At 42.2% G+C, this 21,423-nt stretch overlaps 1 protein-coding gene across 12 annotated transcripts in view; it reads right to left on the bottom strand.

The window, feature by feature from the left end:
* Positions 1-21,423, bottom strand: part of armc9 (armadillo repeat containing 9) — a 90,837-nt gene that overhangs the window by 2,762 nt on the left and 66,652 nt on the right. For 5 of the 12 annotated variants that reach the window (XM_033031345.1, XM_033031354.1, XM_033031342.1 and 2 more), the window contains 9 exons: positions 17,782-17,858; positions 15,955-16,029; positions 15,766-15,856; positions 12,836-12,888; positions 11,399-11,536; positions 10,330-10,445; positions 9,178-9,314; positions 2,936-3,041; positions 1,466-1,641 (listed from right to left, as the gene is read on the bottom strand). In XM_033031345.1, the coding sequence (XP_032887236.1) occupies positions 1,466-1,641; positions 2,936-3,041; positions 9,178-9,314; positions 10,330-10,445; positions 11,399-11,536; positions 12,836-12,888; positions 15,766-15,856; positions 15,955-16,029; positions 17,782-17,858 (969 nt within the window). The remainder of the gene's footprint in view (positions 1-1,465; positions 1,642-2,935; positions 3,042-9,177; positions 9,315-10,329; positions 10,446-11,398; positions 11,537-12,835; positions 12,889-15,765; positions 15,857-15,954; positions 16,030-17,781; positions 17,859-21,423) is intronic. The other 7 variants (XM_033031349.1, XM_033031353.1, XM_033031344.1 and 4 more) reach the window with 5 other exon arrangements.

Genomic DNA, 21,423 nt, shown 5'->3' with positions numbered 1-21,423 from the left:
TAGAGATTTAACTTAAACCTACTGATAAGGCTGAATTAAGTTAAAAATATAAGAAGATATTAAATTGGTTCCTGGGCTAGCTTACAGCTTATATTTAGTCTCAAATTAGGCTCTTCTCCAGTAGACTGATCTCACTAAGAGGTATTGACAAATGGCTGATGTCTTTAATATGTAAAATGCCTTACACCAAATGTCGATGTCTGTGAGGGGGGAAGTGATGAGGGGGTAAGTGATGAGAGAGGAAGCTAGATTGATCTAAGGGGTATTGACAAATTGCCAATGTCTTTAATATGTAAGGTATCATACCATATGACAAAATGCCTTTGATGTGATGCATTCTGTAGAAACCTTTATTTTCCTGTACCTCTGACCATGACTAATGTTTGTGGAATGTGCTAAGGTGACAAAAAAACACTATATAATACGATGTAATTCTGTTGTTCGGAGAAGTGGAATTAGGACAGTGAAGTGTCTGTATTGCTCACTTGACTGGAGTACCTTACCACTTCTATCAGCCAATAATAAGTAAAGTTTTGAACTGGTCTACCAAAACGTTTGTGAGTTGTCTGTTTATTAAGAAGCGAATTTGTTTGATTGTTATAAAAGTAACTTTTTCACTACCTTAGCCTAAATCTATCAAAGCTCAAGTCATTGATGTTACAGGCACAACTGGAGCCCATTACTTAACTGAGCTCCCTCATTAAGTGTGTAGATGGGGCATGGCTGTGTGCCACATAACTATTTTTACTCAAATCCTAGATTGTGTTTGAATCTATCATGTTACGACTCAGATTCACCAATGCTGCCAAATGAATCATACAGAAACTTAAACGATAGCCAGAGACTTGATGTCAAGGATCACCACAGGCTTCAGAAGTATGTTGCTTGCTACAGAGAATCAGAGATAAATGATGAGACCAGGAGGACAAAGAAGCAGTGAAAACAGTCAGGCGATAGACATCTGGTGGGAACAGAGCTGAAGATAATTTCATGGCTATGCAGTCTGGCCTTGTGAAGATAAGGTATACAGAACGGACATTTTTCAAAACAACTGTATAATGAGAAGGAAATATGAACAGGCAACAGAATTAAGAACGCTCTACCCTGATAAGGAACGAAGATGTGTTTAGTTTATTCAACCCATGGAGGAATGACAACTTGAAATGATTGACTTCAGAGTTCTTGGCATAGAACAAAGGGAATTAGAAGATGGAAAGAAAAGTAGTATAAAAGGGCAGCAGCCTGAGACATCGGCAGCGCCAACCTGGGGCCAACCATCGCAAGAAGCAGGGACTCGAGTTTGAAGCACAGAGAAGACTATCCCCTACCAACAGAGTGAATCTGGCTAATTCATTCATATTCTAACCTATACCAACAGCATCGTGAGATGTTATTGCTGAACCTTTTTGATGGGAAGATTGAGAATACAGAGCAAGCTTCAGCTTCCCTGGTTTTAGTCACTTACTTAGGCTGCTCATGTGAGAGGACCCAGCAGAAGTTGGACGACTTGTTTGTTGAGGGCCAGATTGAGAAAACTGAGGGACAATTGTTGGAGTTTTGACTCTACGTGGACTTATAGTTGTATCTGGAGTCCTTGGAATCTTGGGCCTACTGTTAAATGCAGCAATGTAATCCTTTTGCCTAGAAGATAGAAAATTAAGGATTAATAAAAGATAAAATATTACATGTAACAAATTATAGGGTTAGGTAACACCTGCCAATTAAACCTTCATTTAATTTATTTGACATAAGGCTTGTTTTTTCATCATTGCACAGCTACTCTTCGTCATTTGTTATTGTTAAACTGCTGAACAAATGGAAAATATTCATAACAATTTATTTTTATCAAATGTATTCAATGGTTTTTGTCATGTGTACCGGGTACAGTGAAATACATTGTTTGCATAAAGATGTGCAAGACTATCCCTGTACATTCCACATTTGACACAAAGGTAAAATGTAGCAGAAACTGGAAATTAGAAATGATAATCAAAATATTTTAGACATTGGATGTAATAATAGGAAGAGTTTTTCACCAAAACATCTAGAGGAAAGTAATATGGAAGAAATAAAGTACAGTCATTAATGTAATGATGATTTGTGCAGCACTACTAAGCAACTAAACATGCCATAACTCAGGCACTTTCATCCTTACCATCAAGAGTGGATGCAATTTGAGCATGAAGGAACAGATATCTGGTTTTCTTGACATCATATATTCTGCAAGGGTTTGATGGGGTCAATGCCAACATGTGCTACCTCTAGTTGTAAAGGACAGAATGAGAACAGCAAGGGTGATGAAATGGCCATTGAGAATTTAGATGAGGAAAGAATTCTTTAATCAGAGATTTTAAAATTTCTGCCTCAGAGTATCTCGGTACATTTAAGGATAAGAATGATAGATATTTGGACACTGTAGGAATCTGAGAATATAATTGAGTTAAAAGTAGATGCAGATGATGCTCCATCAACGCACGAATGGCAGAGAAATTATGTGAAGCTAGATGGTTCTCTTTCTTATATTTCTCATGTTTTTAACATAAATGGAAATAAAATCAGGGTGGTGCTGATGTATGGGACATGAAATACCTTCCTGGTCCCTTCAGAATTTATTTGTGATTCACCTAAGCAATGTTTAACATGAAACAAAGGCAAATAATCTATTCTACTGCTATAGCACTGGTTGTAGACTATCAGGGAAACATTTGAAGGCTGGATTCAAAATAATAAGAGAGAGAGAGAGAGAGATAAAACTGCAAAATGTTATGCAGTGTACTTGATTTAAAATATAATTATGTGTGCAACAATTAACTCTCTGAAGGATGCATATATTAAATAATTAGTTGAAATACAAGTATTTATATTTTTAATCAATCTTCATAATTATTTTCTGACTATATATTTTCCCATTTTACTATTCACAATGTCTTCTTACCTGATAGATTCTCTATGCAATTTTCCAGGTGACCGCATATCGACTGAACATGAAGTGGCTACAAGCTCCTGATCACTATTACTAATTGATGTATTGTGATCAAAGCCTATAGAAGAAAATAATATTTCCATAAAACATTGACATTAGATATTTTAGTTCCAGCTAAATTCTCTGATCTCTGATCTAACCTGGCCTCAGCAATTTATACAATCATAAGTAAAACGCATCAACAGTAGAATACCAGAAATAGGGTCCTGACCTAAAACATTCCCCTTCCTTTTTCTCTCGGGATGCTGCCTGACCCAGTGAGTTACTCCACCACTTTGTCTCTATCAGGGAGAACTATAGGACAGTTAGTCTGACTTCAGTGGTTGACAAGACTTTACAGTCTAATATTAAAGATCAGATTTCCGAGCACATGATAAAATAGGCCAAAGACAGCATGGTTTTGTGAAGGGGAGATCTTGTTTGACACTGGGTGACAGTGGTGCAGCAGTAGATTTGCTGCATTACAGTGACAGAGACCCAGGTTCAATCCTGACTATGGGTGCTGTGTCAATGGAGTTTGCACATCTCTCTGTGACTGTAGGTTATCTCCGGGTGCTCTGGCTTCCTCCCACATTCCAAAGATATGCAGGGTTGCACGCCTGCTCCACTGCAAAATCTTCTCAAGGTATGCATACTTTGAAACTTCTCCTGCTCTCTCCGACAAGAGTTCTGCCTCACCCTCTGTCGCTGCTCCCCTTCTGTGATTCCTCCTGCTCTCTAGCTCTGTCATTTTCACACCTTACCCTTCCATATCTCTAGTCTCCTTCTCCCTTGACTCTCAGTCTAATGAAGAGTCTTGACCATAAACGTCACCCATTCCTTCTCTCCAGATATGCAGCCTGTCCTGCTGATTTACTCCAGCATTTTGAGTCTATCTTCAGGTTTGTAGGCTTCTGTAAATTGTCCCTAGAGCGTAGGATAGAACTAACGTATAGGGTGATTGTTGGTCGGTGCGGATTTGGAGGTCAAAGGGCCTGTTTCCTAAAATCTGTATCGCTAAAATAAACAAAACTAAAACTGTTGGAATTCTTTGAGGAAGTAAATAGCAGGATAGGAAAGTCAACGGATGTTGTTTACTGGATTTTCTCTGTAGACTTTGAAAATCGACTTAATTATCCACAACACCACCTATCTTAGTATCATCTGCATATATCCATAGAAACTCTTGCTATCCTCTTTCATATTATTGGCTAACTAAGCTTCGTACTTCATCTTTTCTCTCTGTATTTTTTTAGTTACTCTCTGTTGTTCTTTAAAAACATCCCAATCCTCTGGCTTCCTACTAATCTTTGCAATGTTATATGCCTTCTCTTTTGCTTTTATGTTGTCCTTGATCACCCTTGTCAGCCATGTTCATCTTATTTTCCCACTGGAATCTTTCTTCCTCTTTGGAATGAAATGATCCTGCATCTTCCGAATTATCCGCAGAAATTCCTGCCATTGCTGCTCTACCATCATTCCTACTAAAGCCCCTTTTCCAGTCAATCTCTGCCAGCTCCTCCTCATGCCCTTTGCTCAGCTGTAATACCGACACATCCGATTTCACCTTCTCCTTTTCAAATTGTAGGTTAAACTCGCGAGGCCCATTATCAGACAGATTTCTATCTGTGTTCACATGGCCCAGGCTGAGTTTGAGGAGACAGGGATTCAGGGGATAGTCCATCTCTCTCGTGGTCAGCTGTTGGTCTCGATTAACAACCCATACATGGCAGTCATGGCTTATTGGTTGAGAATCAATGGGTTATGCAAATATTAATGTACGTGATCCTTCATGATTCTTCCTTGCTCATCGTTATAACTACGTTTATGCTCAGAAAGTTTTCTAATGCTGGGACTTTGTACTGGTTGTCTACAAAATGGCATTGCATTATATAAAAACACTATTACAGAGCATAATAAGAATTAAATAAGGACATATCAAGAGCAACAACAATTTCAACCAAAAAGGAATTCCCATCTTGAAAGTACAAAATAGAACAAAGTTTGTGCTAAACACTATTCCACAATCAGCATTTCAGTAAAGAAGTTCTGTAGTCCTATCCCGCCCAGTCAAGAATGGTGTTAGGCAGTTTACCAGTTACAGGGAGCTGAAGACGACATGAGTATTGTCATCTGCAGCGATGCTGGTGCCCACAAACTAAATGCAGAACACCAGACAATGGTGTATTTAACCACCTTCAGCCAGAAGCTGTGCTTTTTTTGTAGATATAAGGGTGTCAATATGCATCTTTAATAAACGTATCTGTCATGAGGTCGGAAAATTGGGGTTTAACTTTTTCGAGCTGCCCGTGCATTGTACAAAAAGCACTTGTCATTAGTATCAACTGAGTATCTGGAGAGATATTGAGATATCAAATAAGTACAGGTCCACCACTGATTTTCCAGCACCCTTGGTTCCAGAGCCTTTCTGAATTATCCATTTTGCCGGACCACGGCCTCCGAGAGGAGTCAAACGATACTGGAACAGTCCACCTACGCCATCGAGGGGCTGAGACATCCGCCCGCAAAGTTGGCTGTTGAAATCGGCTATGGGAACGGATCTGCTGCTCCAGCCAGTTCCAGAGCCACAGCCGCAGGGGCCAAAGTCGACCCGCTGATCGGTCGTGGAAGTCCCAATGAGGCTGAGATCGCCCGTCTCAGACGGCCTAGGGGCCAAATTTTCTGGGGAATTTCAAGTGTACTCTCATAATTTTGTTTGGATGAAAGGAAGTGCCAGACTACCAGTTGCCTGAATATCGGTGATGGACCTGTATTAATAACAACACCAATCTATCTACTATCATTGCACCCTCCAGCCCATCATTAAATTTGATTCATCTCACCAGAAATGGCTGAATGCATTGAAAACAGCAAAGGCGAACGGTTTGAATCATGTCCTGGTTGGAGTACTGAAGACATGCACCAAAATTAGCCGTGCTTTCAGCCAAGCTGTTTCAGTGTAGAATATTAGTGGCATTCAGCTGCTGTAGAGCAACTGACACTCAAAGTAAAGATCCAACAGGTTTATTAGCATATAATAGTTACACAGCATGTTGGCATCACTGTGTCTGCATCACGACTGGCTACTTGTGTCAGGAGCCGTTAGTATGAATGGTGCCGAAATTATTAAAAACCCGGACTGGATTATAGATAATAGTGGTGTGTAGCATTTGTGTGTTAGTATTGGTTAAATGTAAATAGAACAGATCTATTTATGCCAAAAAATATGACCCTGGTATATCTTTTCCATAAAATGCAGGACAATTCAGTAATACAGTAATACATGATCCTCATGGTCTGCTAGCAATCATTACCAAAATGATGGAGGTACCATAACTGGTGTTATCAGGCAGCTCCGAGAAATGATCTCGTCACTGATGCTTAGTTTGTCCTCTGCCAAGGCAAGGTAGCTCCAGACCTCCTCACAGACTTGTACCAAACTGGAATGTGCCATTGACATTGTGGCGTTAGGAAGTCCAAGTGAAGCTACGGTTAATCGGGCTTGTCGTAATCAACACACAAGACAGCCGTTGCGGTTGGTTGATGGTCATAGACACTGAGCCAAGAGGTCTTCAGGTGCTCAATAACTTGCCATCCTATTTGGCACAAACATTGTGGGCCGAATGGACTGTTCCTATGCTGCACTACGTGATGTTCTATTCTGCAATCAGGTGTTCCATAATTAACCTTTCCTTCATCAGAAGGTCATAATATATTCACCAATGATTAGCATATACAGCCCTATTGTTAGCTACAGAGAGAATGAATCAGTCCTTATTTTCAAACAATAAAAACTGGACATCTGGTTTTAAATGGATAAATAGAAATGTATGTGTTCCACCAAAGCACCAAGCAATGGCCATCACCAACATCACCCCCCTATAACACTGAATAGACAATAGACAAATGACATTACAATTTGGCAATCTACCTTTTATCAATAAGCTGGAAGAGGACCATTATCACTGGCCACATTAACCCCAACAATAGCATGGCTAAAGGAACTGATCACAGGCTGGACATTCTGCAGCCAGTGATTCACTTTTTGAAGCTTTTTCACTGTTTTCAAGATTAGCAGCATTAGATGAATGTATGTCCGACAGTAACCAAGCATGGTATCATCCAAGACAAAGCAGTTCAATATACAAGATGCCATTGAACAACTCACAAAGCCATCCCAATATCACCTCACTAACTGTGATCACTGCCAGGATCCTCTTCATAGACTTCAGCTCTGCTTTTAACACAATCATTCCGCAGCAGCTGGTGGAGAAGTTGGAGCTATTGGGGGTTGATGCTGGCACATGTAACTGGGTCCTGAACTTTCTATCGCAACGGCAGCAGACAGTCAGGGTGGGCAGTAGGACATCAAAAACCATTGCCGTGAGCACTGGCTCGCCCCAAGGCTGTGTCCTAAGCCCCCTGCTGTTTAGTCTGCTTACACACGACTGTACTGCTAGACTCAACAACAACTTCATCAACAAGTTCGCTGATGACACAACAGTGGTGGGTCTCATCAGTGACAATGATGAGTCGGCGTACAGGATGGAGGTGGAGCTGCTCACAGGATGGTGCAAATCCCACAACCTCATTCTCAACGTGGGAAAAACTAAGGAGATGGTGGTTGACTTCAGGAAGGCGGGAAAACAACACCATACACCTCTGCACATCGATGGAGCTGATGTGGAAAGGGTCAGCAGCGTGAAGTTCCTAGGACTCCACCTGTCAGATGACCTGACGTCCACGACCAACACCACAGCACTGGTCAAGAGAGCCCAGCAGCGACTACACCCTCTCCGAAGACTACGGAAAGCAGGTCTCCCCACTACACACCTACGAACTTTTTATAGGGGGACAATCGAGAGCACATTAACCTACGGCATCACTTCCTGGTTCGGGAGCTGCAAGGCGTACGAACGGCACCAACTAGACAGGATTGTGAAGACCGCCAGCAGGATTATTGGTGCTCCACTCCCTTTCCTGCTGGACATATACAGGAAGAGATGTATCAGCAGAGCCATCTCCATCATCAAAGACCCCTACCACCCATCGCATCACATATTCTCCATCCTGCCATCTGGGAAGAGGTACAGGAGCATTAGCTGCAAAACCAGCAGGATGCTCCTCAGCTTCTTCCCGCAGGCTATAAGACTGATAAACGGACTTTGCCCCCTGCCAAAGTATCGCGCACCAACCACCAACCTGGACACACTGCAGCAGAGCCACTGTCGTGCCGCTGCCGATCGGAACGCCTGTTGATGTTTAGTAGAGAGTAGAGTGTTTAATTTGTTCATGATATATGTATTTTTATTTATTTTTATTTTTTACTGCACACTGAATGGACACTGGTTGAGCAACGTTTTTTTGTTTCCTCTGGGTATGTGAGTACTCAGGAAAATGACAATAAAGATATACTACTCCATTGCTCAGAATGACATGGCAGTGGTCAGAGGGGGAGATGAAGGGCAGAAATATGGAGGGCTTATAAAGGGAAGGGGGGAAGTGTGAGTTTTTGTGGATACTGTTGTGAAGGACTTATTAGCATGAAGACACAAGACTGCATAGAAACATAGAAACGTAGAAAATAGGTGCAGGAGTAGGCCATTCGGCCCTTCGAGCCTGCACCGCCATTCGATATGATCATGGCTGATCAATATGATCATGGAGATCTGGAATCTCGAGTAAAGAACAAATTCTGTAAGAACTCAGTGGGTCAGGCAGCATTTGTGGAGGGAATGGACAGGTGACGTTCGGGTCAGGAACCTTGTTCAGACTAAAGGATTAGGGTGGAGAAAACTGGAAAACGAGAGGTGGGGGTGAGGCAATGCCTGACAAATGATCGGTGGATACAGGTTAGGATGGGTGTTTGGCTGATGGGTTTAGTTAACTACAAAGGCTAGAGGTAAAAAGGAGATTAAAGGGTGTTGGATAAGAAGAGAGGAGGAATGAAAGGTCAAGCCGAAAGGGGAGTCTGAAGGGGAGTCGACCCAAAACTTTGCCTATTTCCTTCGCTCCACAGATGCTGCCTCACCCGCTGAGTTTCTCCAGCATTTTTGTCAACCTCCGAAAGGAGAGATATGGGGGGATGGTTTTTTGGACTCATTATCATCTTATTAAGGAAAACCAGACCTAGGAAATGATTGCTAACCTTGTTAGCAATGGGCCCAGTCTCATGAATGATAAAAAATATTCAGTTAAGTCGTTTTTAAACTTACCAATAGGTGAAGCACCAAACTCAGAATCACTTGTTCGGTTCCCACTTCGAGTAGGTGGCCGAGAGTTTTGCTGTGAATACAGGTCGCTCTCTGTACTGGGACATCTACTTTCGTGTTTTTCCAGAGCAATTCCCAACCTACAAAGTCAGTTGAAAGTAAACTGTGCAGAACAAATAAATCTGCTGCATAAATAAAAATGAATGCTCAATAAAACATTTGAAGAAACATTCAATGTAACAGAAACTACACAACTCAGTGTTTCCACTTTGAAGGAAATTACCTGAAATTCGGGAAATTCTGGTTGTCTTCGGGTAATTTTAGGGAAGTGAAATCATTTCGGGAAATTTCCTGGCCCGGTAAGCCTTCCTCAACTGTGCACGCGCGGAATCCGGGCCCAGTGCGCATGGGCGGGGAGACACCAATGGGTCCAATCAGGCCCGCGGGATGATTGCGGGGAAAAAAAAGTATGTGCCTGTATATTTACGACCATCAGGCCCGCGCAGTTGGGGGAGGTCCGTCAGCCGCGTTGCAATTGAAAATGGCGCCGGTGACAGGGTAGGGACGCCGACCCCGCGTGTGCGCAGTGGGCCCGGTATCCGTGCGTGTGCAGTTGGGGCGGCAGTCGCACATGCGCAGTTGGGGAAGGCTTATCTGGCCGGGAAATACCATCAAATTCCAGGTAATTTGGAATTCTATTTCAGGAAAAAAAAATTTGAGGTGTGGAAGCACTGACACAACTCCTCTATTCATATCAGGCTCTATATGCTTCTTGCATGTTACATTATCCTTTATTCCATGACATTTTTCTTTCATATAATTTTCACTTATATTTTGGTTTCCATTTCTGGCTGTTTCCTTCAGTATAAATAATTTCAATAACTGTTCCATTCAGAGTATTTCATACAATACATATCAGTGGTCATGTGCCATGAATCATATAATTGCATAATTGAGAGGACAAACTATTTATCTTGTGTCAAATATTAATCATCACAAAAGAGCGACTCACATATTCTACTTTAAAACAGACACAGAAAGTTTGTTGTACTATGAATTATAAATTTTAATTGGGCCTTCTGGCAAAGCTAACCTGAAAAGAAGCTTTATGATTCTTTATTTTATTAAAAATTGGATAGTTTTCAGAATACTTACGGTACATAACCCAACCTGTGCATGCCTGGGGTGACTGGTCGGCGGAGGGGCTCATCAATACTTTCTTTCAAAGGTCCCACTAGCTTTCTTTTAGCCCTCATTGTGTTTGTCATTATCTGTAAAATAATAGAAAATGGAATGACAAACAGAATGTGCACATTTTCATATTATAACTGTTTATGTCCTTGTCCATGCCGACCAAGATGGTATCCTGGATCAGTACCATTTGTCGACATTTGGTTCACATCCCTCTACACCCTTCCTTTACAGGGCACATACATGTAACTTCCCAACTAGTACCCAAATACAGACAAAAAAAAAAATCGGGAGAACTGTATTTATCCAGATAATGAAACTATATTCAATGATTTTAAACATTCATAAGATGTTTGCTATACCAAATTGTTATAACATTTAACGTCTTCAGATTCAGTTTCCTAAATGGTTTTTGATGGTTTATTTATAAACGGAGTCAAAACAGCTGAAAGTATCTTTATGGCAGAATTTTTTTGCTAGTTGTACATTGTCTTCATAACATCATAAGTGATAGGAGAAGAATTAGGCCATTCGGCCCATCAAGTCTACTCCGCTATTCAATCATAGCTGATCTATCTCTCCCTCCTAACCCCATTCTCCTGCCTCCCCATAATCTCTGTCACCTGTACAAAATAATAAAAAACAAAATAAAAAACATTATTGCAAGAGTGTTTTCTTGGCAGAAATGTCCAAAAACGTTACCATTAAATCTATATAATACTAAAAGTCTTGTCGTTTGTCTGTCTGTGAGATCAAGGAACTACGCCAAAATGGTACACAATAGCGCAAAAATCTTTGCAGAATCTTACTCAGCTTTTTCCCATTTCGGGGACTTAGCTGTACAAGGATTTCTTGTTTTTTCCCCCAATCTTGCTACAAAAGTACATCACTGAGAGCAATGTGTTTTAGCAACTCCAGAGGTTGTGAAATCTACTCTGGAAATACAAATCTTCCTTTCTTTTAATTTTTTTTATTGATGCAATAATTACCTACACCGTAAATATTTGACAATAGTCTTCAGTATTCAACTTACAGTGTGTCCAGATGTCTGACAATGAACACCCACCCCAAGGTACTCAGCCGTCAGTAGCCTTTCTCCTGATAACTCTCCAGGCTGAGGTTTCAATATCTCAGCCTTGTCCAAGTCAGCTTCCATCGCATCTGGGTCATCCTCGCATTGAATTACACAAATAAACCATGTTATACATTTTAGTGCTTCTTCACTTATTACACCAGTTGAATCTTTTAGAGATTAAAGTAAATAAATGCACTATAATATTTGGAGTGTTGAACACTTTACATCATGAATCAATTAATGGCAACAAATTAAACAGAGACAGGGAAATTACCATTCTAAAATAGGAAATGTTTTGTTAATTTCTTGGAGGAGCAGTAAATGATGAATAGTTCAGAAAGTATTCAATTATATATATTTTTCATTCCACCTTTGTAAAACCATTAACATTTGTTTGATTAATTAAACAGGCTAATGGCAAAATGGAGGTTACAACTATTTTTCACTTGCACATAATCCAGAAAAGTGTGTGTACATTAATACATTCAGACTGCAGCAAAAATCATCAGAGGCTTCCTCAATGTATGTTAGAACTCACTATGTCTTTATTTTAGCCAGTTTGATCAAACCGGAGACCTTTTAAAAACAAATTGAGTTGATTGGCTGAAAAAAAGGATTGTGGGAAGAAATGTCAACAGTGGTAAATATAACTTTTATTTCGATATGTCTTGGTTTCAGCCAAATGTTTGCTGTTTTTTTTAACCAAATTCTGATAGAAGTCTGTTCCCGGAGCCCACGATTTGCAACTTGGGCAGTTTCCTTTGCCAAGGAGCTGCAGTCTTCTAGATTCCCTTGGTGGGGGATGATTGTGAGGGACTTATGCAAGTTTTAAATAAAAGTTAGTATTTTTGATTTGAAATGTTTTACAATTGATAATGTTAATACTCAACTGATGTTATAGAATTTCACAAATTATACAGGGTCCTTTATAGGGTTGACAAGCAACCCAGTCATTAGACTACCAAAACATTTAAATGTTTGCAGCCTGTTCTAGCTTTGCATCCCCATTGTCCCATTACAACGTGGAAACTTTGTTGACGTTTCTGGGCTGAGAGTTGCCACTGGGGAGGGAAATCAGGCAAGACCAGATGTCATCCAGTCACCAACAGGGAATGCAGGGAGCTCACTGTTAACAGCTAACAATTTGTCAGCTTCTTCTAGTCCTGCACATTTTTCTCAATGTAAGATAGGAAAACAAAAAATCACATAGATTAATCACACAAAAATCACAATGACAAATGAAAAACCATATAGACTACAGCAAGTTTATTAATGTATTTATTTATTTTTAAAGTATTTATTTTGTAAGTATTTATTTTAAAAGTATATATTTTGAAACATTAAGTCAGAGTTTTTAAAATTGTAACCAATCTCTAGCAAAAAAACTGCACCTACTTCATCATCATCTTCCTCTTCATCATCAGAATCTGATTCAAACCTCTCCTCTGCTAGATCACAAAATCAAAGGCTGGTTACAACATTCTTGCTATTGAGGGAGTGCAGCATAGGTTCACCAAATTAATTCCCGGGATGGCGGGACTGACATATGATGAAAGAATGGGTCAACTGGGCATGTATTCACTAGAATTTAGAAAGATGAGAGGGAATCTTATAGAAACATATAAAACTCTTAAGGGATTGGACAGGGTAGATGCAGGAACAATGTTCCCAATGTTGGGGGGAATCCAGAACCAGGGATCACAGTTTAAGAGTAAGGGGTAAACCATTTAGGGCAGAGATGAGGAAAAACTTTTTCAGCCAGAGAGTTGTGAATCTGTGGAATTCTCTGCCACAGAAGGCAGTTGGGGCCAATTCACTGGAAATGTTCAAGAGAGAGTTAGATGTAGCTCTTAAGGCTCACGGAATCAAGGGATATGGGGAAACAGCAGGAACGGGGCACTGACTCTGGATGATCAGCTGGGGAACCTCCCTCCAGCCCAGGCCTAAAACCTGACACGGTTTCTAATTTCTAAGCCAATTTTTTATTCAAGGTTACAGCCCACTTATTGAAGACAAGGCTGTTATTTGGCGCATTATTAAATGGCTTTTGGAACTTTATATATATACCATGCAATATATTTCCCTCCGTTACTTTATTGAAAACACTAAGCAGTAAGTTAGTCAAGATTTGCAATGCACAAACCTGTGCTGGCTTTCTCTATTCACTCCAAACCTAATATGTCCAAACCAGCCATTGAAAGTGGGATAGATTAGATTAGATTAGATTATTCCTTTAATAATCCTTTTCAGGAAATTACAGTGCCACGACAGCTTCAAGACAAACATAACACCACGCTTTCATACATAACAAGTTAAAATACGTTAAAATACAGGTTAAAATACAATTAATTTAAAAAAAGTGCAGTTATTTATGCTCATTATAAAGTCTTATAGCAGCTGGTAAACAGGACTTCCTGTATCTCTCCGTTTTGCACATTGGTGCAATCAGCCTCTGGCTGAAGATGCTGCTCTTGATCACCTTCAGGGCATGGAGTGGGTGAGTGGGGTTTGTCATTATGGAACCTAGTTTATTTAGAGTTCTGGCCTCTGCCACCTGCTGGACCGTTCGTTGCTCAGCCCCGACCACTGAGCCGGCCTTCCTGATTAGTTTGTCCAATCTGTTTTTATCCGCTATACGGGCGCCATCTCCCCAACAGGCCACAGCAAAGAACAGAGCACTGGCCACCACTGAATGGTAGACACTGCACAGTAGGGGTTGGCAGATATTAAAAGACCTCAGCCTCCTTAAAAAATACAGTCGGCTTTGTCCCCTCCTGTACACCGCCTCCATATGACACTTCCAGTTCAGCTCACTGTCAAGCTGCACCCCAAGGTACCTGTGATTAGCAACCACCTCCACCTCAGTGCCCTTAATGGTGATCGGCGTTGCTTGAGTCCTCCTCCTCCCCCTCCTAAAGTCCACCACTATCTCCTTTGTTTTTTTGGTGTTGAGATGGAGATTATTGTGTGCGCTCCACTCCACAAAGTTACTTATAATGTCCCTGTATTCCTCCTCATTGCCCCCTTTAATGAGGCCGACAACAGCTGTATCATCCGAAAACTTCTGCAAAAAGCAGCTGTTGGTGTTCCATTGGAGATCCGCTGTGTAGATGGTAAACAGGAACGGAGCCAGCACAGTTCCTTGTGGAGCCCCTGTGCTGCTCAAGATGGTGCCCGAGACACTGTTCTGTAGGCGCACGTACTGTGGTCTGAGGGAAAGGTAATCCAAACACCACAGTACCAGTGATGGATCCACTTTCATCTTCTCCATCTTCTCCCCTAGCAGTCGGGGCTGAATAGTGTTGAAGGCGCTTGAAAAGTCAAAAAAAGTAATCCTTACAGATGCATCAGTAGTGTCCAAATGTGTGTACACCCTCTGCAGCATGTAAATGAGGGCATCATCGACACTGATGTTAGGCTGATATGCAAACTGTAAAGGATCCATGTGATTTGACACACTAGTCCTGATGTAGGAAAGGACAAGTCTCTCAAATGTCTTCATTATGTGAGAAGTGAGCGCTACTGGTCTGTAGTCATTGTAGAGAGTGGGATGGGTCTTCTTTGGAACAGGTACCAGGCAAGATGTTTTCCACAGCCTTGGAACCCTCTGTAGACGTAAGCTCAGGTTGAACAGGTGTGTTAGAATACCACACAGCTCTGAAGAGCAAGTCTTCAGTAGCCTTGGGCTGATGTCATCAGGCCCCACTGCCTTCCCTGGCTTCAGTCTGTCCAGCATCACCTTGACCTGAGCAGTATAAAGAGTCATGGGTGGGGCTGCCGGTGGAGTGGGAGGTGGAAAGAGGGGACTCCGTACAGGTGACATCACAGGAGTGATGGAGAGAGGGATGGGAGGTGGAGAGGAAGCAGCAATGGTCAGCAGACCAGGTGGGGGAGGCTGGGGTGGTGTGGAGCCGTCGAATCTGTTGAAGAATCTATTCAGATCATCAGCCAGACCCTGTTCACCATCAGGCAGTGTACCACCGTTCTGCTTCATGCCCGTGATCTTTCGCATTCCAGCCCATACCTGCTTCACACCATCTTGCTGCAGCTGTCGTTCCAATTTGAACCTATTTGAACCTATAGGCTTCTTTCAGGATATTCTGATTCAGTACCATTGTATGTACATGGGGGAAGACAATAAATAAATGTTCACATGAATTATCCTTCACTGAAATTGTTTGTTTCTGTTTTAATTAAAGATGGGGCTACGGACAGTTCCCAGGTACAAAACCATTAGAAACTTTGAGAATGCCTAATACACATTATTGATTACCAAGGGCATTGAGGAAAATAATTAATCTGCATGCCTTTGCTTCAATACCAACCTGAATTAAGTTGCTTTATAATAAACTCAAGCTGTCTGTTCATCTCAGTGTTCCCCTCTTTGATAAAACACTGTAGAATTTCTTCCATGCCCTATAATAATTTTGGAAAAGTTGCATAATGAAATCAAAGCAAATAATATTAATGAAGAGATCTCTTCTTTTCATCACTCCGTCCATAACCGTACTTACCATTGCTCTTGCCTCCTCGCGTAACGAAGGAATGGCAAGAATGCTGTACAAGGCCCCATTCACATATGGCCTTATCTGAAAGCAGCAAATGGCAGTCAGTCAACGAAACAGAGAAACATAGAAAATAGGTGCAGGAGGAGGCCATTCGGCCCTTCGAGCAAGTACTGCCATTCATTGCGATCATGGCTGATTGTCCCCAATTAATAACCCGTGCCTGCCTTCTCCCCATATCCCTTGATTCCACTAGCCCCTAGAGCTCTATCTAACCCGCTTAAATCCATCCAGTGATTTGGCCTCCACTGCCCTCTGTGGCAGGGAATTCCATAAATTCACAACTCTCTGGGTGAAAACGTTTTTTCTCACCTTAGTATTAAATGGCCTCCCCTTTATTCTAAGACTGTGCCCCCTGGTTCTGGACTCGCCCAACATTGGGAACATTTTTCCTGCATCTAGGTTGTCCAGTCCTTTTATAATTTTATATGTTTCCATAAGATCCCCCTTCATCTTGCTAAACTCCAGTGAATACAAGCCAAGTCTTTTCAATCTTTCCTCATATGACAGTCCCGCCATTCCAGGGATCAATTTCGTGAGCCTACGCTGCACTGCCTCAATCACAAGGATGTCCTTCCTCAAATTAGGAGACCAAAACTGTATGCAATACCCCAGATGTGGTCTTACCAGAGCCCTATACAACTGCAGAAGAACCTCTCTACTCCTATACTGAAATCCTCTTGTTATGAAGGCTAACATTCCATTAGCTTTCTTCACTGCCTGCTGTACCTGCACACCAACTTTCAGTGACCGGTGTACAAGGACACCCAGGTCTCGCTGTACCTCCCCCTTATCTAACCTAACCCCATTGAGATAATAATCTGCCACCTTGTTTTTGCCACCAAAGTGGATAACCTCACATTTATCTATATTATACTACATCTGCCCACTCACTCAACGTGTCCAGGTCACCCTGCAACCTCCTAACATCCTCTTCACAGTTCACACTGCCACCCAGCTTTGTGTCATCTGCAAACTTGCTAGTTTTGCTCCTAATTCCCTCTTCCAAATCATTAATATATATGATAAACAGTTGCGGCCCCAACACCGAGCCGGATGAAGCTGGATATGTTTTACAAAATATGAAAAACAACTTTTTAAAATAATTACTTGGTAATTGTAAGGGTGCATTAAATAAATTTTACGTGTTTTTAAAATCATAGATTTGTATTACAAAAATTTGAAAAATAACGCAGTCTTTAAATGTTAAAGCACCAAGCAACATATAATTTGGAGACGTCTGATGAAGAATCCCAGATTAGAGGAGCAATAATTATTTCAGAATGATCATAATGCATCCTTCAACAACAAGGTAAAAAGCTACTAGTTATTCACATTTTGATAATCTTGCATCCCTACAAGTGCAACAATTGGGGCGTTTATGAGGAACTTTCCACAACAATTAGCCTGTTCAGGCACTTCATCAGCAATAGTTTTAAAGAGAAAGCAACTGGACATCAGCACTGCCCTCAAACAGTGTCAGGATAAACACAATGTTTAAGAAGGAACTGTAGATGCTGGAAAATCGAAGGTAGACAAAAATGCTGGAGAAACACATGGAACTCATGCATCTATGGAACTCAAGACTTCTTCAGACAGTCTGAGGAAGGGTTTCGATCCGAAACGTTGCCTATTTCCTTCGCTCCATAGATGCTGCCTCACCCGCTAAGTTTCTCCAGCATTTTTTGTCTAAGTCAAAATAAACACATATCAATTACATTGATTCCACAATCCAAGTTGACATGGAGCTTTGTATCACATATTTAGAGCCATTACCTCATAATTATCATGACCCAAAAGATCAGACAACACTTTCAACACTCGTTTGCCATCTTCTACACATTTCCGTTTACCTGAAAAGCAGTTAAAAAAAATTCCTTCAGACCTGAGATACTTATAGAAATAATCTTTCATTTATTACTTAGTAAGCAGCTGAAAAATATAGCCTAGGTCAAATGTAGAGTTTGACATTTCATCTCAAATATGGCAATATTTGTTTTTGCTTGACGTAATCAAAAGGATAAAATGATTTTAGAATCTTTAAAACTAATATAGAAATACCACAGGAATAGAAATTTGTCTTCAGTGAAATGCAAAGTAACTGCCAACATGAAGGTTTTCAAGAGAGAGTTGGATAGAGATCATAGGGCTAACGGAATCAAGGGATTTAGGGAGAAAGCAGGAATGGGCTACTGATTCTGGATGATCAGCTATGAATAGTGGTGTTGAATGGTGGTGCTGACTCAAGGGGCCGGATGGCCTACTCCTGCACCTATTTCTATGTTTCTATTTCATGGTCTTCTCCAACAAACATCCTTGGCTTGAGGTAAAGCACAGAAGAAATAGTTGAGCAAAGCTGTTCGGCTCTATTCCATTTCTAGGTGGTGTAGTTATAGAAGTCTCACAGCAACTAGATTATCTTTAAAATGATAAAACCTCAGCAGCTTGCTGGATCTAACTGATGTCACCAGATAAATAACTTAGCTGTTCATATCAGTAATAGTCAATTGTTAAATTAATTAAGATTTTTTTTCACTAGCTCGATAGTCCACATTGGATTAAGAACAGAATTATAAATGTGCATATCACACAAAAACCACTTAAATAAATTTCCATATTCCCTCTCTTAACAATGCGAGTTTGTCCCATTGTGGAAACAAGAAACTACAGGTCCTGGTTTAGCAAGGATAGGCACAAAACGCTGGATTAACTCAGTGGGCCAGGCAGCATCCATGATGAACATGAATAGGTGATGTTTTGGGTCTTGTGAGATTATCCCATTTTCTGGGTGTGACTGGCAACTCTTTGTGAGTGCTCCTTGGTTGGTGTTTGGAATATTTATTTCTGGGAGAGTACGCCTGTAAGTGTCAATTGCTTATGACATGAAAGTTCACAGATCTGCACACCATTCTAGACAAAATAGCAAATCATTTGCAAAGTGGGGGACTGGATGGAAGTCAGTACTTACAATGCTGACCCATGCCATCAATGATTTTTTATTCAGGGGAGACCATACCATTTTGCAAATCCTATCAGGATACAACATGGTGAAAGATACCTCTTACAAAACACAATGTGCTGGAGGAATTCAGCTGGAGGAAGTTCAGTCTGAAGAAGGGTTCTGGTCAAAACATTGTCTGTCCTTTTCCTCGGCAGATGCTGCTTGACGCGCTGAGCTCCCCCACCAATTTCTGTTTTGGTCAATATTCCAGCGTCTGCAGTCTCTTTATGTCTTCATTATTTATACTAGGGCACACCCCTAAACCTGGTGACAACTCCCAGTCACGTGAACCTACCCCCGACTGCCGAGGGTTTGCATAGTAAGTGGCCTAACCACCGGGTGGCACCACAAGACTTCCCCCCCCCCCCCCAGAACCGGAGGCACGAAACTGAAAGGTTAGATGAACAAGGCGGCCAGACCTCGTGCACCCACCCCCCCCCCCCCATAGGGGACTCCCCGAGGAAGGTGAAGGCGGGAGCGGGTGGGATCGCGGACGCCCCCGACGACGAGGCTGGGCCACCAACATGGGTTGACTCAGGTCAATATGGGCAGGCTTCAACCGAGCCACCGACACAGTCTCATGCCGTCCCCCCATGTCCAAAGCAAAAGTTGTAAGTACCCGCTGCAGCACCCGGAAGGGCCCCTCGTATGGCTGCTGCAGCGGCGTGGGATACGTGTCACTGTGCAGGGACGCAAAGGAACAGTCCTGGAGAGCAGCTGGAACATGGGAAGGCATCACCCATGGCGAGACATCGGTACCGGAGCAAACGTGCCCACCTTCTCCCGTAAACAGACCAACAGAGAGGAGGGCGGCTCCTGCGACCCACGCGCCGCTGGAATGAAATCCCCTCAAACCGTAAGCATAGGAAGCCAAGTCCTCTTTCGGGGCAGTCCGAATCCCCAGCAAAACCCACGATAACTTGTCCATCCACTCCGGCCCAGTGAGCTGTGTCTTGAGCGTAGGATTGGGGCTGGTACGCTATGGTATGGTGAAGCTGAACCCCCAACAGGCGGGCCATAGCCGACCACAACTCAGAGGTGAACTGAGGCCCCCGGTCCGAGGAGATGTCCACAGGCACACCGAAATGGGCAATCCAATGGGCGGCCAGGGCACGGGCACAGGACACGGCAGAGGTGTTGGTCAGCGGGACAGCTTCCGGCCACCGCATGAAACGATCCACCACCGTGAGGAGATGCGTGACGCCCCGGGACGGAGGCAGCGGACCCATGATATCCAAATGAACGTGGTCGAGCCGCCGATGAGGCACGGCAAACTGCTGAACAAGTTCACGGACATGACGTTGGACCTTAGACCCTAACCTGCCTCAACCACTTCATCTGGCTGCTCGTTCCATGCATGCACCACCTTCTGTGAGATAATGATGTCCCTCAGATCCCTTTTACAACGTTCCCCTCTCATCTTAAACCCATGGCCTCTAGTTTTAGACTCCCCCACCCTGGGGAAAAGACTGACTATTCAACTTATCTATACCCTTCATAATTTTATAAGCCTCTATAATGTCACTCCTCAGCTTCTACTGCCCAGGAGAAATAAAGTTTCAGCCTATACGATATGATAGAACTTTATTTATCCCAGGAGGGAAGTCCTCTCCTTATAACTCAAACCCTCCAGAGCCAGTAACATCCTTTTAAAATCATATTTACACCTTTTCCTTTTTGATGACATTCTTCCTATATTAAGTTGACCAGAACTGTACACAATACGCCAAACATGGCCTTATCAACATCCTGTACAGTGGTAACTCAACTCCTGTACTCAATAGGTGTAGGAAAGAACTGCAGATGCTGGTTTAAATCGAAGGTAGACACAAAATGATAGAGTACCTCTTCTTCAGTCTGAAGAAGGGTCTCGACCCGAAATGTCACCCATTCCTTCTCTCCAGAGATGCTGCCTGTCCCACTGTTACTCCTGGAGTTACTCCAGCATTTTGTGTCTATCTTCCTGTACTCAATATCCTAACCAATAAAGACAGGCATGCCAAACACCTTCTTCACCACTCCATCTACCGTGTGGTTACCTTTATGGAACTGGGTGCCTCCACTCCTCAGACTCTGTGTTCTACCACACTCTCCAGGGACCTTCTGTGCAAGTCCTGCCCTAGCTGGTCCTGCAAAATACTTTTAGATACTGGAGTTATCAGAATTAAATCCAATCTGCCATTGCTTGGCCCACTAACCCAGTAATCAAGATCTCGTTGTAATCGTAAATAACCTTCCTCACTGTGAAGTATAACACCAATTTTAGTGTCATCTGCACACTTACTAACCATGCCACCTACATTCTCCTGAAAATCATCTGTAAATATGAGAATACCAGTGGATGGAGCACCAATTCCAGTGACACAAAACTTGTCGTCGGTCACCAGCCTGAAACCCCTCATCACCACACTCTGTCT

Source organism: Amblyraja radiata, chromosome 13 (assembly GCF_010909765.2).
Source record: "Amblyraja radiata isolate CabotCenter1 chromosome 13, sAmbRad1.1.pri, whole genome shotgun sequence".
In the NCBI taxonomy this organism is placed as follows: domain Eukaryota; kingdom Metazoa; phylum Chordata; class Chondrichthyes; order Rajiformes; family Rajidae; genus Amblyraja; species Amblyraja radiata.
This window is presented reverse-complemented; position numbering and strand designations above follow the sequence as displayed.